The sequence below is a fragment of the Erigeron canadensis genome, chromosome 3 (genome assembly GCF_010389155.1).
Source record: "Erigeron canadensis isolate Cc75 chromosome 3, C_canadensis_v1, whole genome shotgun sequence".
Classification (NCBI taxonomy): Eukaryota; Viridiplantae; Streptophyta; class Magnoliopsida; order Asterales; family Asteraceae; genus Erigeron; species Erigeron canadensis.
In genome coordinates, this window is record NC_057763.1 from 37,488,287 (window position 1) to 37,506,476 (window position 18,190).

Sequence of the window (18,190 nt, forward strand, 5' to 3'; positions counted from 1 at the left end):
TGTTTGATAAAACATTAGTAAATAAATAAGCTGTAATAAATGTGTTTTTCTGTCAACCGGACATCAACTTTGGAACGGAAGGAGTGTAATTTATTTTAATGTGGACACAAAGTTGTAGCGTGTGACATGACCCAGCCCAAAATCCATTTTGGCAAATTACCCAGGCCCACAGGGTAGTCCCTCACTCTGAAGTCTGAAGTCAAGTTTCAGGACTGAACTAACCATCGTCTAAATGGTGATAAACTGGATGGTGGTGAATTTTGATAACTATAAAAAATCAGGATACGGAACAAAACAATATAGTTAACTTCTAGTGTTCCTAGTTTCTGTAGGACCTAATAAACAAAATCTTAGGGTTTGTTCGTTACAGTAGTATACAGGCTGTGTGCAACTGTGCATTACCTACTTCTGAAGGTCACTCGGAATAATACTGCCATCCAAAAGCCATTGCAGCTACCAATATGATTTTCATAATTACCTTCGAGCTTATGAATTTTGATGATGATGATGGTGGTGGTGGTGGTGTTGATGAGGGTGGCTCCCAAGGTTTTCCTCTCAATTTAGCCGACAATTTGGACAACAGCAACTGGAGTTTTCCGGTCTTCTTGTCTGCATGATTTAGAAAATATGTAAGTGACAGATTTAAAATAGCCCTGGAGATTTAGGATATAGATCTGAAAGTCAGTTTCAAGTAAGGACTATATATGCTTGTATTCTCTAAAGAAGGGTACACAGTCAAACTGCATTGTGTATACTCAACCATTATGTAAATGCAAAGAAAAAATAAGTGGTATTCCAGAATTGCGTTTTCACAAAAATGTAAATGGCACAGTTATTATGGAGCAGCAATGATGTTAAATGTCTTTCTGTTTGAAAAAAATAGTAGCCATTATTGTGTCACCTAACAAAAAATGGGAAAACAACTTTCAATCACTCAATCAGTTCACCTCTGTATCAAATGTAATATGAACAATACAGAAAGTATAAAAAGGTTCTTCAGACTTTCAGTGACAAAACTGAACGGCAGTTCACTTCTATTGTTGTCATGTTATATGGTTATCAATCCACAAAGCAAGTGAATTGAATTACTGACAGCTATGTTCTATAATCTTAAAAGCAATCATGTGCTTCAGATTTCTCAAGTAGATTATTGCCAACATGTTTTACCTTTGTTTTTCAGTAGTCTTTCTTCCTCACCAGCACGCCTTCTCAGCGCATTCAGCAACGACCCAAAATATAATGCAAAGACTGTGCATGTAATTGTGATTACATTGTAAGGCATGCTAAAATCAGGGGTTGTCAAAGGAACAAGAAGCACTTCTGTGTAAGACAATATCGTTCTTTTTTCCTACAGCAGAAATCAGACCCAATATGATGATATAATGGAGTAATATATAGAAATATAGATGCTTGCACATTTGAAAGTTTCCAAGTACAATACCTGCATCTTGGACACCATAGGTGACTTGATCAAAGCATTATCCTGTTTATAATGCAAGCGTGTCTGGAAATCCGGATAGCTGATTATGGCAGATGGGATGTCAAATCCCTGGTTAGCATCTGGAGGATACTCATCTATGTGCAAGAAACCCTGTGGTAGTACTAATTCATTAGCACACAAAAAAATACATACCAGAATGTGCGAAGGCTAGGCAACAACAATAAACTATTGATCGTTGGCGGTGGATAAGACGTGAATTTAAAACAAAAAAAAAAGAAACAAAAAATAGTCAACTATGGATAAAATGATTAAAAAATAAATAAATTATATTTTATACAAATTACGGCCATCATTGTACACCTGGAGACTGACAGTCTGACATAACAAAATTAACAGAATTGACATGTCATAAGGTAATACTTTCCAGGTTACTGACTTACTGCACTATCAAGAATATGCAAAGGCAACACCAAATCACCGATAAACTATTAATCCTTGGTGGTGCACATGACATGGAGTTACAACAAAAAAAAAGGAAAAAAAGTAATAGCCAATTGTGAATGAAATTAATATATATATATAGGGGAAAGATAATTTGAGACCAACTAAAAAAGGACCATTGATTTTCGTAAGTTACACACCACCATCATGATCTACTATGATATACAAGACTTTTTTGTAAAAACACTAAGACTTTCAAGCGACGGGCCCACAGAAAAATCATGTGTAAGTTAACTTACACACTAACACATGTGTAAGTTACACATGTGTAAGTAACTTACACATGATTTTTCTATGGATCCATCGCCGGAAAGTCTTAGTGTTTACTTACACACTTACACATGTGTAAGTTACACATGTGTAAGTAACTTACACATGATTTTTCTATGGATCCATCGCCGGAAAGTCTTAGTGTTTTTACAAAAAAGTCTTGTATATCGCAGTAGATCATGATGGTGTACAAAAATCAATGGTCCTAGTTGGTCCTAAAATAAGAGGTGGCCTCAAATTATCTCACCCCTATATATATATATATATATATATATCATGCCATCATTTTACACGTGGAGGCTGACATAACAAAATTAAAACTTGCATGTCTTAAGGTAATACTTTCAAGGTTACTACACTATTTGGCAAGAAAATGAAAGTAAACTACATTTCTAAAAGAAGGTTGTATACTTTGAGATAAGTGGGAGTACATTGCATATTTCCATATTTAGATCGATACTATATCATTAGCAGTCCTGAAACTGCAAACACATGAGTACATGACTGCATTAAAATGGGTAAAAACTTAAATCTAACGTGGTAAACTATATTAGGAATCAATCTAGTATGATTTTGACAAATTTTCAATCAGTTCACCTCTGTATTATGTGTTCAAAAAGTGTACAAAACAGAAAGTATGAAAAGGTTCTTCAGAGAATGTGCAAAGGCAACGCCAATAAACTATTATCCCTGGCGGTGGATAAGACGTGGATTTACAACAACAGAAAGAGGAAACATATAACAGTCAGATATGAATGAAACTATATGAATTACAGCCATCATTTTACACGTGGAGGCTGACGCCGCTGACATAACAAAATTATAACAACTGACATGTCGGGCAAGAAAATGAATGTAGACTACATTTACTTTTTGTGTCGAAAAAGAAGGTTGTATACTTTGGTAGATAAGTGGGAGTACACTGCATTTTTCCATATAAAGATCAATACTATATGTTAGATTACTATATCATTAGCAGTCCTGGAACTGCAAACACATGACAGCACTTAATTGGGTAATAGGTTAAATCTAAGGTGGTAAACTAAATTAGGAACCATCTAGTATGATTTTGAAAAAATACTTCTTATAGAAAAAATGAATACTGCACATAAGAGTACCCTACACAAGTTTCTGCATATTGTACATAAAGTTAGATAATCAGTAGGCTGGGAAATGGGAGACAACATTTAATACAAATTATATGAAATGTGTACCTTGTCAAATTCTAGAGTTAACGAAGCTGATTTCATCTCACAAGGTAATTTTAAAATCATTTCCATCACTCCAGGGGACACCTTATCTTCGGAAGGTGAGACACGCATGTTTTCAATGGTAGCTGTGATCGATTGTGGTATTCCATCCACATATATTTTTGCTGTATGATAATATACTTTAATATACCAAGGTACAACTTGGAAAACATCGACCCGTAACCTACATCTTTCTTCATTTTTGTCAATCTTTCGTAGACTTTGACTCCATTCTGTAGACTGCAAAGAGAGAGCAATAGCACCCCTCTCATTCCCACTTCCCATCAAAAACCGGCTCACACGTAAGGGTGCCTTCACACATGACCAACTAATCGGAAGCTTCCATCTGAATCCCAGATCAAAGGTCTTCGAATTGTGATAATCCTTGATTGAAAAACCATATAAAATAGACGAGCCTTCTTTACGGAAGCTATTTACTTCTTTTATTATTCTGTCAGGAGAAACTGAAAATACAAAGGTTGGATTACTCCCAAAATCTTCATATGGGGGTTTTTCGACTTCATGATCGTTCAGTGTGTCTTTTATATTACCATACAAGCTCCCCTCAAGTTGAACATACACATTACTGGACTCGGCAAGAGCACATTTTCCATCAACTGTTCTTCCAAATAATGAACTCATAGACCAGCTAGGTTGTAAATTTCTGCTGCTGGAGAATGCAGCATGAGTTTCCAAATCATCTGGTTGTAGAACAACTGTAAGGGTTTGTACAAGCATTATTCCATGACCTGAAGCCACCGGATCAAATTCACCCGATGTTAAATGTAACCGCTGAGAATGATAAAATCCTCTATAAATCGATGGTCTGTTCATCAATGAAGAAAGCCCAGCTTTATCCCTACACGGAAGCAACTTTAACCAGGGAGTCAGATTCTCAGTGCAAACAGCCTCTCGAGGTAACGAGCCATATCTTAAATTGCCTGAAAGTGACCGGAAGCTCCAATCAGGAGCAGAATAGGCGGTAGAAGATTCTAGAAAGTTAATTGAAGCACAAAAGAGCCCTGAAAGTGTGTGTGTTAGATTTTTCCACGAAGCATCGACCTGATCCGGGGGGACATCAAAAACAGCCCACAATTCAACACCAGGAGGTTTGGCATTGCTGCTAGCAACAGGGTCAAAACCACCCCAACTTTCATAGTTCCAACGGCCTTGTGTGAAAGACAATTCCATTTCTCTAATTCTATATTTGTGAACCTGGTAAGTGAAGAAAACATGGTTATTCTTTTAAACCACAAACATGCAGACCAAAAATCTAGATTCGTTTCCAACATTTTGGGTTCAAGTAAGCAGAGCTAATAAACAGACTAAAAAGAGTTGAGGAAATGAAACGAAAGGAAGAAATAACTAGTCAAGAGCACAAAAGCTTATGTTCTAGAAAAGCAGGATGTATAAGTATGGGAATATGTTGAAAAAATAATCAGCTACCTATATAACACAAAGCATAGGCAATTAAATCGATAGTTGACATAATATCATAATATCTGCTGGTCAATGTACTTGTGTGCATCAGCTAGCATCAGTATCAATGATTGATTTTTACAAAACTCAGAAGAAGACAGGCCACGAAAAGGTGGCAATTGACTTAAGGAACTAATATTGGGGCTTGGGGCCACTACATATAACGCACTAACATTCAGGCCACTGGCCGTAATAGGTCGGGTCTCAAACTGAATCCAGGGTAAGTTTTATCAAAAGGCAGCAACGAAACACACATATTAATAGATACGTCAACGGAAACCTAAACTCGATAATATGCAGTAACTTCACTCTAATCTACCAATAATTAAACCCTAACAAGTATTACTAGTTATAATAACAAATCACTAAATCACATTACAGCTATACATATAGGTAGATAGATACACGAATCTTATAGAAATCTGTAATAAAACTAAAGTAATAAAAAATATAAATATATTATGTATATACCAGCTGATAAATAGCTTTGGGAAAAAGGCGATGATGATGTCCATAGGAATTTGTTGGCGGAAGTTTAGTGTTGAAGTGAAAATGAGAAAGAACTTTCCGATCAGGAAGTGGCCGGAATAGTAGCTCCTCGGTGAACTCTTCTTCTCCGGTGGATTCAGAGGTGACGTGGCATGCGAGCAGAAATAATATGAAAATGGAGGAGACTAAATGAGGCATGTTGGGTGGAGTGCTATGACAATTCGGTCATTCGGACATTGCTGGGATTTTGAAAGTGTGTGATTATACATACAAATCAAATCAGAGATCATGGGTTATGTTTCGTCGGGTCATGGTTCTGACCAAATACTTTTTCACTTCTTTTTTAATAACGCCCTGGATTCGAACTCATGACCTTATAATCTTAATTTTTTTATTAAGAGACAAAAGTATACGTTATTTTTTACAATTGATTCAACTTTATAGGTAAAATTATAACAACTTTAACTATTGAATTAAATCTAATAGTCTTAAAGTTGATACAACTTAGAAAATTTTAATTCCTCGCCAAATATGATTAACCTCACATTTTCTAAGACTTTTAATAGTTACACAAAACTTATCGGCTCGAGCTAACAACATCTTATTATGTCACAAAAAGTTTGTATTTTGCTTTTATCAATGTAAGTTTTAGTAAATATTATTTTATTAAAAACAATACTCGTTTCTTAAAAAGTTTTTCAAACAATTTTTTAACCCTTTTTAATGATGGCCTTTTAAGCAATTGAACAAATAATCATTGAGTAAGGTCATCTTTTCCATTAGCAATAAGTCAAAAATAACTTTTTTGAGTGCAAATTATTAGTTTTTTAATTGGTGACTATTGTAGATGCTCTTAATCATAAACTTAATTTTACATTAATCATAAGCTCAAGCTTACATAAGTTCTTCAAATTTTGTTGTGAACATACTCTGATGTATTTAAGAACTACAATACAGTTAACTTGAACCTTCAAAGCACCATTCCTGAACGTTATCTACTATTTGTAAGCTCATTATTGATAATCGAATTAAGTACAAAAATCGATTAATAGGTGACTCAAATGAATAAGGGTTTGATTATATCAAGTTAAAACTATTCTACATCAACCATCAAGCTTGATAACATGACGTCTCAATAGGACAGTAGTAGCTAAAGGGTAAGGCAAATAAAACAAGGGCTTTAGGCCCCATATTATTGAAGATCTCAAATTTTATATAAATGTTAAATATATATCATTTAATTTTATTTATAGATTTTAGATAAATTTCAAATAAAAGAATTTAATAATAAAATTAAGATATAGAGGCTTAAAAACATAAGGATGAACGGATGTTAAGATATTTGTTCAATAAGAACTTTTAATTGCCAATCCCACTTAGTTGGGTTGGTCATAAGGTTCTTAAAAGGGTTATATAATGGAACTTAGATAATGAAGGAGTTTGTTATATATATTGATTGACGGGAAATTAATTGTATTATTTTTTGGATTTTTGTACTCCTTTAGTTTAAAATGAGTTTTAGATGTAAATAGGCTTCATTTATAAGTTTTGTTTTAGGCCACGATATAGATTGAGCCGCCACTGCAATAGGACTATAGATACACTTCACTTTTGACCTTGCTGTTAAAATAGACGACCCCGAGTCTCTCTCTCCCTCTCCGTCTCTAGTTTCATTTTTTTGACAGGTTTTATAACTAACACACCAAGCTCAAAGCCCAAATGCCCAATCTCCTTGACAGACATTTCATGTGAGAATCAGAATGCATATCTGGGTCTTCTTAAACTGGGAGCTATGTTAAACCAATCAAAACAATTCAAACATGATGAAAGGTTTATCCACTTAAATTCTCAGTTGAAAAAATTTTCATCTTCTGAAGATATCAATTTGTCATCTTAAGATGCCTTGAGATCCAACTCCAACAACAATTTGAAAAGAAGATTAATGTGAAAGTCATTGATGACTTGATGCCCATATCATCATTCAGTGAGTGCATATGTCATTAGCAAACAACAAAATATTGTTCGGTATGGAATCCACACATAACATTAAACATGATTTGTAACAATAGAAAACTATAGTCGAGTGATCATCACAAACAAGGATACTATTACCTCACAAACATGAAAAGCCGTTTGACAAACCCCACATTATGTAAAAGCCAGGAACATTAAAATAGATTCAAGCATTACTACCACTACTACATGTATCACATTTAAAACCTTCATGTAGACAACTACTTATGTAACACAAGTAGGTCTATTCAGGTTTTATTCATAGTCGACATTCAACCTACCATAATAATCTATTAGCAGCCACTACTACTCTTCATAATGGTAGAAGTTAGATCCCACCTCCAGTTTGGTGCAGCATAGCATCAATCTCATCGCCTTCCTCCATCTCAAGCTGCATAAAGTCATAGACAAAGGATATCAGTTCCAACAACATACGAAATACTACTCCTATATATGTAGACATTTAACACATATATAAGTCGGCTGATCCAGGTTATTTTTTTTATCCCTGGGAGGTGAAAACGAAATCAGCATAAAAAGATGAGGTTTATAAGGATAAGATTTGCCAAAAAATTATATTTATGTTATAAAGACTTGATCATCTCATTCAGAAATATGATCTATTATTGAAAAAATGGGATATTGTACATATCATAAAAAAGAAAAAGTGTCTCTGGTAAACCAAGTTCAAGCTAGAAAGAGTTTGGCATTGGGTTGGAAAACTATATATGACATTGTTTCGCAAATCACTTTGGCATTCAGGCGATGTTATTCATAACCGGTTCTTTACATGAAGACAAAAATATCTATATGCAATGTTTTGATCGTAATCATACGAAAAAGTGATGTAAAATTGTAACCAAAAATAAACCAAAATGTATGAAATTATCAAACAAACGAATAATAATAAAAAAAAAACTCCGTATAAGGCTACCTCATCAGGGGTCTGCTCAGCTCGAAGACGCCGGCCATCAAACAGAAAAGCAATAGAGTTCAACTCCACCGACTGCCTATCACAATAGGCATTCATCAGCTTCTTTAGCTGGGTACTGCGCTTGATCCTAAAGAAGACTTCATTCCCGTCCTAAGATAAACAACAGAATGAGAAAGCTGTTAATCATTATAGATTACAGGAGAAAGTAGGTTTCACTTTATTAGCAGCTTTTTCAATGAAAAAGAAAGGGTGGCATAGCTACAAAAGCTAGAAAATAGTGGTCAAATAATTCAATAGCGTATGCGAACTGTAATCCACTGCACATTTTCAACGTATATAAGTTCTGAATGACTTATATAAAGTGTAAAATGTGTCGTTTGACTCGTGTCATAAAACCGAACAAAAGGTTCCTCTCTTGGTAAATTATCACGTCTTCACAATTTTGTTAGGATGTCACCTTATCCTAACGAAACCAGTATCATTTAAGAACTTAAGGGATGGTCATTCTTTTTCAAAATGAAATCAAATGACTAGTTGAGTTATGTTTGTATATATACCCAACAGATATTACCAAATGACACACTTTCTCGCATCAAACAAATAAAAGTATTAGGTACATAAAGCAATTAACATGCATACACAATCATGGACTTCTCGCGTAGTAATCTACAGTTTGTAAAGTAGTTGAAGTGACACTCGAGCATGTTCATAACAGACAAAGCGCGCCATAGATACCCAAAATCGCACGGTATCAAATTTCTGAATGTATTTTAACTAACTCTCAATAGAAACTTAAACTTTACAGTCTTTACTCGAGACAATATAAATGAAAAGATAAACAAATAATCAACTAAAAAGTTTGAACAATAATAATCTGCATTTAAGTACGCAACCGAACCACACAACATTTAAAATAAATTCTAAACACGAAAAACAATTCCATATAAATTTCTGAGGTTTAAACCTATTATTTAAACGAGATATCAATTAAAATAAAAACATACGAGTAATATACATACACACATGATATGAATAAAAAAGTAAGCCCTAATTTTATCAACAAACTAACCAACTAAAATACACAATTAAATAAAAACTAACCAAACAGTTAATAAAATTAATCCTACATATAAAAATATATATAGTTGTGTGTGTTTAGAAATACTGTATAAAGTAGGGTTTGATGTATGTATACCTGACCCTTGACTTTGAGATTGATATGCTGATCCATGGGCTTTTTCTCATCTTCCTGAGCCAATCCGCTTTCACCTCCGGTCGCCGACATTATTATTATTGATTGAAAACTTCTAGGGTTTTTTTTTTTTGGGTCACACGGAGTTGTAGTTGGAGATCAAAAGTGGGAGAGAAAGGCGGTTTTTTATAAGGATTGGGTTGTTTGAATAATTAACTATATTTAAATGTATGTTTGAGTTCCGTATAAAACTCTTGAGAGGGAATTTTTCAAGGATAGGACGATAAGGTGATTGGGCCCGCCAAAAGTTAATGGGTTGTTTTCGTTGATGAGTTTTTCGTGTTTCTTTTCCTTTTTTATTAAGGTGTGTATTTGATTTTTTTTATTATCTTTTAGCAATAATTTATTTTACTAGCCTATACCAACGTTTGTAATGCCTAAAGCGGTTAAATATTTAAGTTTGGATATGGAATTTATCGCATCTTAGTATTTTAATTAGTAACTCAACCCGTGTGTTGACGCAGAAAACGCTAATTATCATAGGTAACTTATTTATAAGTTTTGATGTATTTTATGTTGTTGCATATTTTAATACACATTAATAATGTATCAAAATCTTAATTGAGAAAAGTTAAGCAGGTATTTTAAATAATACAAAACTTTCGTTATAATTTAGGATTCTATTTTACATGTGTTATCAGTACTATTTCAAAAAAAAATTCTTTAATCCAAGTTGAAAGTTAATAAAAAAGAAACATGCGAATTGCCGAAACTACTTTTAAATGGCTTAATATACTCAATCAAGAGTTTGTTGTCATCATCATCATCCGTTGCTGTTACAGCCATCATCGCTTGAGCGTTATGCGTATACCTATTTTAATCTTTCTTTAAGTACGTAATATACATTATTTAGATATAAATTTATTAATATCTTTATAAAGTAAAAGTATATAAATTATGTAATATTGAACTTTTGTTTATGTTAAAATACTCAAGCATTTGTAAGATAAAAATTCTTAATCAGTTGAGTTAACTTTTACATTATACAATATAAACTAAAATTCCACATAAAACATGTAAGACACCTTTTACAAACTGATTACACATGTCCATCATCTTTTCTCATTTTTTTCATTATGTCATAGTAAAATCTGTTGTGTAGTACCAATGAGTCAAAAACCATGAAATAAAAAACAACTTTCTTTGCTTCTCTCTGAGTCTCTCCTCTGGAATCAATCGGCTAAGGAAAAACGCATTTATCTTCTTGTCTTATCTAATTTGATTTCCATGCCTCCATTTCCCACCATCTTTCTCCTTTGGTTTGTTGTTGCATAAACAAAAGTTTCATCTATTACAAAACTTTGTACCGGCCAGCGAAAATGGCAGGCCAATACTCTGTCGCAGCCGCACATACCACAATAGAACCTTATTCATCTTTCTTCTTTTTTATTTTTTAGATTTAGAGGTGGTGCCCATGATGATGAAGATAACTTTTTATTTATCCTTTTTGTTATTAACACCATGTTATTCATAATCTTTTTCTTTCTTTTTACATCCATTGAAGTTGTTTAGAGATTTTTGATGTTGATTTTGTTAATGATAAAAACATAACGGCGACCGGCGACGACAATTATACTGGAGATGGCGGAGCTGGTGGCGTTTTTTTTTTTAAGTTAAGAAAATACCCTTGAGCCTAATGTCATGCTATAAGGGGGTTGTATTTGATGCCTAAGGCCTTGTACTTTTAGCTTTGCTTTTGGGGGCTTTTTCTTTTACACTCGGATAAGAATAGGTGTGGTGGGTGGGTGTACCAAGAGAAATAGAAAAAGGACAAAAAAAAATGTGCTGAGATAAAGCACGCAAGTTATATGGTTGTAACTTATGCAAATATGCTTGTATATTGTACTTTGTGCATACCAACTTGTAAAAACTAAGTTGGTTTTTAGTATATAGATAAATTTATAAAAAATCATGGAGTACTATCATTTATCTACTATACAATAAATATTAAAAAAATTAGTACCTAAAGAGTTTTATATCTAAATTTAGGTCTTAAAACATAGTCACTTTTCTCACTGTATATATATAAATGTTGTTGTGTGTTAATGTGTTGAGATGTAATGTCCATGAGAGGCCTAGAGGAAGCAAATCTGACTTTTGACTAGGGCACAAATGTTAAATTTCTTTTACATATATTACACATGTGTAAGTATAATGAATTATATATATATATATATATATTTAAGTTCAATAACTATTTAATGAATGAATTATAAATACTATGATTTTATTATTGTTATAAAGTCTAATTTATAAAAATAATTGCATATATATTTGAATTCTTTAAGAGTTTCAGCCATATTTTTCTCGTCTCGCCCAGGGTACTCGAATTCTCATAATTGCCACTTGTAATATCGGTTGGTGATGACAACAAAATTTAGGAATGTGAGTTGAAAAGGTAAAATTGAAATGTCATAAAGAGTTTGGTTGAAAGTGTGAAATGAGGAACGTGGCATGGGTTACAATGCCAACACCATCAGAAATGAACGAGAAATGTATTCATGCAATGCATGGAGCTGTATAGATTTAACATAAAGTCTAAATTAAGGGTGACAACACGATGTTCGATTATGTCGGCCATTGGTGACTAATGTGATGTAAAAAATGCCGTAACTTCTAAAATTGATTATCAAAAAAATTAGTAAAATCACGTTCATCGATTGATCACGCGAGTACGCCTCTAGTCAACACATACAGCGCATGAAAAAAAGTGTTCATTCTGGATTTTCTTCCTCGAAAAAAGGTCTATCTATTTGTTCACAAGTTGATTAATATATAATTTATACACCCTTAATGAACTATTTTACACCATGAGCCTCTTATCTTCTAAAATATTTTCATTACTTATTTTGATAAACTACCTTTACGTAAATCACGTTGCATCTGCAATCACCACTCAGGGCCCATCACCACCGATCGCCACCACCATATCAATGTTGTATTGCGTGGGTATCTTTCTATCTTGTAAAATATTTTCCACCACCACCTTTACATCAGTCACATCTGCATCAACCTGCATTACTCAATACCGTCAACACTACCAATAGTCGCCTTGATCAACACCTGTTGTCAACACCTCCAGACCGATGTTGCAGCCATCAACACCGTAGTGCGAATCCCGTGATTAATGACTATTAATGACTTATCATTCAAATTTATTTCAATTATAAGAGACACCATATATGTTTTATGCTAATATTAGTATTATACTAGATTTTAGACCCGTGTCCAACACTGGATACGAGTTTACAATATTATCAAAATTAGATGTTCATACATTTAAATCATAAAAACTTATAATTTTGACGATATAGTACAATAATCATAGGTTTGTCGCTGTCATTATTAGCCGAGTCATTTTGATGGAATTGTTTGTCGTAGTCATTCCACAAGGTATATGTTATAATAATTTCTCTATAATAGAATTTTTTAAAACCAATTGTGCTCAATTAAGAATTAGTACTTAACATTCAAGTATATGTACTTGATCATGATATGAAGTTGTGAACCCATAACACGCATATGTTTATTTTCAATCACTTGTCCTATGATACTTGGATAACAATTATAATTGTTTTCATATTTTTTGATAAAAATTAAGACTCTTGAGTGACAATTGTAACTTCAAACATTAATACACAAAACTAATATATATATATAAAAATTATGTACCTTTTTCATTGAGAGATAGAATGAATATTGAATAGAGTTCATATTGATTTGGATTTAGTATTCAAGTAACCTTCTGTTGTAAATCGTGTCTTGTTCTGTGATCGTCCCATGTTCTGTGATTCCTATTGTGTTTAGGATAAGGATGTTGTATATCATTATCTGTTATTATGTTTGAGATATGTATCTAGAGTTCAAGTTGTATTTATATTACATATTAAACTAAAAGATTTATAACTTATAAAAATCTAATCTAATATTTAGAATATTTGTTAATAAGTCATTAGGTTTTAAAATAGTTTTTTATATACAATATATCATATGTTGATTTTTTTTTAAAATAAGTAAATGATTATAAATTTTTAAAAATTCTCTCAAGTTATGGCTAATAATAAATAAATATAAATAAAGTATTCAGGGTTAAAAACTGTAAATTATTGATGGAAAACAAAAAAGTATAAATTAATGAAACTTTTTATACAAATTAATATAAATACTAATATAATAATATATTTGGATAATGATTATTATGATTTTTAATTTATATTTAATCTAAATAATGACATAAGCGAAAGTTAATTTAATGAAATTGAGCGATTTGATTGGTTAATAAGTCATTAGTTCAACAATTTTAAACCCGTGTTCAACACTGAACACGGGACTTACAACATATCAATATTAGGTATTCATACATTTTAGTCATAAAAGCTAATAATTTCAAATTTTAAGTAATAACTAAAAATTAATTGTTCAATTCAAATATTAAGAATGTTATGAAATAAAAGGTAAAATATAATAAATGAACACTAAAATCATATATATTTTTAATTTTCCTTCATCTTTTGCAATATTTGTTGAGTGTTGTAAGTCTTTTCATCTTTGTCACAGATCAACACTTTGAGACCCTTTTTCGACTTAACTCGATATACTGCAACGTACAACTATCCGTGTAAGAAAACTGGACGTTGTAGATACAAACCAGCAGTCGATAATTAATGTCTTACAAAAGGGTAATATGATTTTTATAAGCCATATTTGTTTGATTGAGTAATTTTGATGGTTTGGTTGAATTTGTTCGTATGGTATTATGCACGTATGGTATCATGCAGCCTAATATGACAATTTATATAATAACTATCATATAATTTGATAAGAATTATAATTGTTCTTATATGGTTTGAAAAGAATCAGGACTATTATTTGATTGAAATTCTTAACTATAAACATAAACATTAATTAATGCATAAAACTAATATATAAAAAGGGAAAAATTGTACCTTTTTTTTATTGATAGATAAAATGAATTCATATTGGTTTGGATTTAGGTTTCAAGTAATCCTTTGATCAGTTTATTATATATCGTGGTGCTCTGTAACCTGGTTTGTGACCACCTCCTGTTGTGATCCTTTGCAATAGTATCCTGTTGTGATTGTGATTAGAATGAGATAGAGATGTGTCATTATGTTTGGGCTTTTGTTTGCCGATTAAAACTTCATATAGTGATTTTATAATAATAAATTAAATATATTATATAGATGAAATATTTATATTTATATTAATTATAATTAATTTTAAGGTAGTTATCTTAAAGGTATATGGTCGACATGATGGGGGACATTTATTTATATTTATATTAAAATCTATAGATATTTAGATAATAAAAAGTCAAAGAAAGTCAAAATTAGAAATTTTATAAAATCGAGTGATATGATTGGTTAATAAATTGTTAAAATAATTGTGCTTTAGTATAATAGAAGATTCGTATAGTATAGACTAGTTCTATTACAATATGCAGTTGGATTTAAAATATATATTTTTTAATCGCTTATTTATAATCTATACACTATTATAAAATAAATTACCCTCTTCTCTTTTCAACTTTCTACCTTTAAAATATCCAAAATACTCTTAATTTTTAATACATTCATAACTCATACACTAATTGCCCAGGTACCCATCTCGTTCCATATAAAGCAAACTAGACCTCCATATTTAAGTAATTAAGAACTTAAAAAGACTATATTACCTCCTTTTTTTCACATCTTCTACATATCACATACACAATTAGACTAAAACAATCCCAAAACCATCATCACACACATATACAATGAAACTCTTCTATATTGGCCTTTGAATTAAACGGTAAACGTTGAACATGTTGTAATTTTGTATTGTCATCGCAATAGGCGGACATTCGTCTAGTTTACTTTATTTACGTGTTAATTAGTTGTTTAAAATAATAAATGATGATAATGAGAGACAAGTTAAATACATCAACCATGTAGTATGTAAAAACAAGAGAGGATGTATTGCTTAAATAAAAAATATAAATATAAGTATTATTATTTAATTTTAAGGCTCAAAATAATTAATATTTACAATCTAAACTTAATCCAAAATTATACAGTGAATGTATCTCATTTAATATATTTGTTTATTGGTCTCTAGGCTCGTTCAATAGACGGATATTTTCAAAATATATATGTCAAATGTAAATATCAAAATAATAAATAACAAAACAGGTAAAAAATAACAAAACATGAACAAAACAATTTTAAAAGCATAAACTCTTTTGTAGTAAAAAAAAATAGCGGTCAAAATCAAACTATAATTGATAACAAACTAAATTAAAAGAGAAAAATAATAATAACATAACAATTTAATATCAAATAATAAACAAACAGGAACAAAATACCAAAAATAAAATTAAAATGATATAAAAAACCGTATGTGTTTTTGTTGAGAAATTTACTTAACTTGATTTGTTTATTAAATATAGAAAAGAGATAAATAATATGAATAAAAATGATTAATAAAAATCTAATTTGTATATATATAATTTATTGAGAGAGATTTAAAGATATTATATATATTTTTAAATTTAAAAAGATTTGTTTTGATAGGAAAAGATTTATGATAAGGTTTTAAATATCATTATTTATTTAATAAGTAAATAAAAAATAAAAATATTTAGAAAAGATGAGAGCTCTAAAATAATTAGAAAAGAGTTTTAGGCCTAAAAAAGAGTTTTAAGGATGCCAAGTTTATCCCAAACATTCTCTTTTAGTTATAACATAAATAAGTAAACGTATATTAATTAATTAATGAAAGCCTTAATAGTTTTATGTATTATGGGGGAAATTATCTAGTATCTATTTATAACTTAATTTTTCTTTATTGTATTTAGTTCGTTGATAACAATTTTATAAAAGTAAATATGTTACTTAATTACTTTCACTATATATCTTACATTGTATCCCAAATACTATTGGATATAAAAGTAATAAACTAATATTTATACAATACAATGAATTTGATCTTTTATGCGCATAACAGAAACATATTTGGTTAGTAATTGCACATAAATGCGATATATGCTTAGCCAAGATTTTATTATGACAAAACAATAACAACATTTTGATTATCACTCATAGTAGCATAGATTGCCGCGATATTTTCTAAAATGTATGTACATCTTTTCTTTATATATATATACACGGGTGGATTTCACAATGGAATTCAATTTTCTAAGATCTTACAAATAATCAAGTTTGCGAGTTGAGCATCTTTGTGGGCCAAGTCATGAAAAGATTTCAATATCATCTCCTCCTATTTCTTGTTGCATCAATGGCGATATTAAAATTTTCAATTGTAAGAATACACAATGTGTTGTGTGTATTTATGTTTATATGTTCATGAACTCAAATAGGATATAATTATATAAATAGTTCAACCTGTGCTTAATTTAAATTTATTAGTTGTTTCTAATGTACACTTGTTAATCTTTATATTTTTAGGCCGGAAGCGAAGGTTCCGTACCAGTTGAAGGTAAATATATTTAACTAATCTTTCAATCTATTAGAACTTCTTAATTTCAGAAGGAAGTAGTTGTTCATTGCAACGTAGATCTTAAATACCCTTGATTCCTATCAAGACAGAAACTCATGTCCGGTTAATGAACGGTGACCATGTTGTTAGAGCTTCATTAACCAAGCTTTCATGGTATCATGATATGATGCCATTGCTCCGTAGAGGATCGTTAGCATCCCCATCTAATAGGTCTTGACATGGATATATGGTTGTGTGAGATTGTGAGAGATGTGTAATAATATTTATAACACATAGTTGTTACATATGATATTCTCTTTGCTAACAATACAAAATACATCCTTTTAGATTCTTTAAAGAAATATAGGTTTCAGGTAAAATAAAACAACTATTAAAGTAAAACAAATAAAACAGTAGGTTTCTCTTCACGGAAAATCACTGTGCATCATAAAAATTATCGTGCATCAATTGTTTCGTGAATCTCCGTGCATCAATTTGATCATGATCTAAGAGTTAAGATTTTGTCTTATTTGTTTTACTTTAATACTTGTTTTACAATAGCCAACCCCAAGATATGTAAGTGTTATAGTGAAAAAAAAGGGTTGATTTTATCTTACAATTGACTATAATTGCATTTTTGTGTGTGTGTTATATGTGTTTGTAGAATGTCCGGCTGCATGTTCAGTTCGTTGTTCAGCAACACACCATCCAGGAAATTGCATGGACGTGTGCATAGATTGTTGCAGTAAATGTTTATGTGTTCCTTCTGGAACCAGTGGCAACAAAGATGAGTGTCCTTGTTACAGAGATAGGAAAACACAAGAAGGAACACCAAAATGTCCTTAAAAACCACTAAGTGGATAATAAGTTTAATTCTTATAATTGCTTTTAGTAATATCCAAGAAGAAATGATACATTATTAGTTGTTTCGAATCAATTTACGAGCATATGTTCTTGTTTTCCATTTTTTCTATTAATTATTTCATTGTTTTCAATTTTTCGTTAGATACATGTGTAGGAAGTCACGACGATCCAAGCATTGAATAAAACAACATCAAACATAA

The 18,190-nt window shown here is 31.2% G+C and overlaps 3 protein-coding genes across 3 annotated transcripts; 1 reads left to right on the forward strand and 2 right to left on the reverse strand.

The window, feature by feature from the left end:
• Window positions 1-233: 233 nt before the first annotated feature.
• LOC122592426 (GPI transamidase component PIG-T) lies at window positions 234-5,758 on the reverse strand. The gene is made up of 5 exons (XM_043764644.1): window positions 5,413-5,758; window positions 3,427-4,677; window positions 1,442-1,591; window positions 1,168-1,348; window positions 234-609 (listed from the first exon to the last, which is right to left on the reverse strand). Exons 1-5 carry the CDS (start codon window positions 5,626-5,628, stop codon window positions 416-418), a joined length of 1,992 nt encoding a protein of 663 aa, XP_043620579.1. The 5' UTR covers window positions 5,629-5,758; the 3' UTR covers window positions 234-415.
• A 1,756-nt stretch (window positions 5,759-7,514) lies between these two features.
• LOC122594229 (small ubiquitin-related modifier 2-like) lies at window positions 7,515-9,770 on the reverse strand. The gene is made up of 3 exons (XM_043766697.1): window positions 9,573-9,770; window positions 8,378-8,527; window positions 7,515-7,834 (listed from the first exon to the last, which is right to left on the reverse strand). The coding sequence occupies exons 1-3, from the start codon at window positions 9,660-9,662 to the stop codon at window positions 7,772-7,774; spliced, it is 303 nt and encodes a 100-aa protein (XP_043622632.1). The 5' UTR covers window positions 9,663-9,770; the 3' UTR covers window positions 7,515-7,771.
• Window positions 9,771-16,880: 7,110 nt separating this feature from the next.
• Window positions 16,881-17,972, forward strand: LOC122590529 (peamaclein-like). The gene is made up of 3 exons (XM_043762725.1): window positions 16,881-16,949; window positions 17,096-17,126; window positions 17,791-17,972. The coding sequence occupies exons 1-3, from the start codon at window positions 16,881-16,883 to the stop codon at window positions 17,970-17,972; spliced, it is 282 nt and encodes a 93-aa protein (XP_043618660.1).
• The last annotated feature ends 218 nt before the right edge of the window (window positions 17,973-18,190 follow it).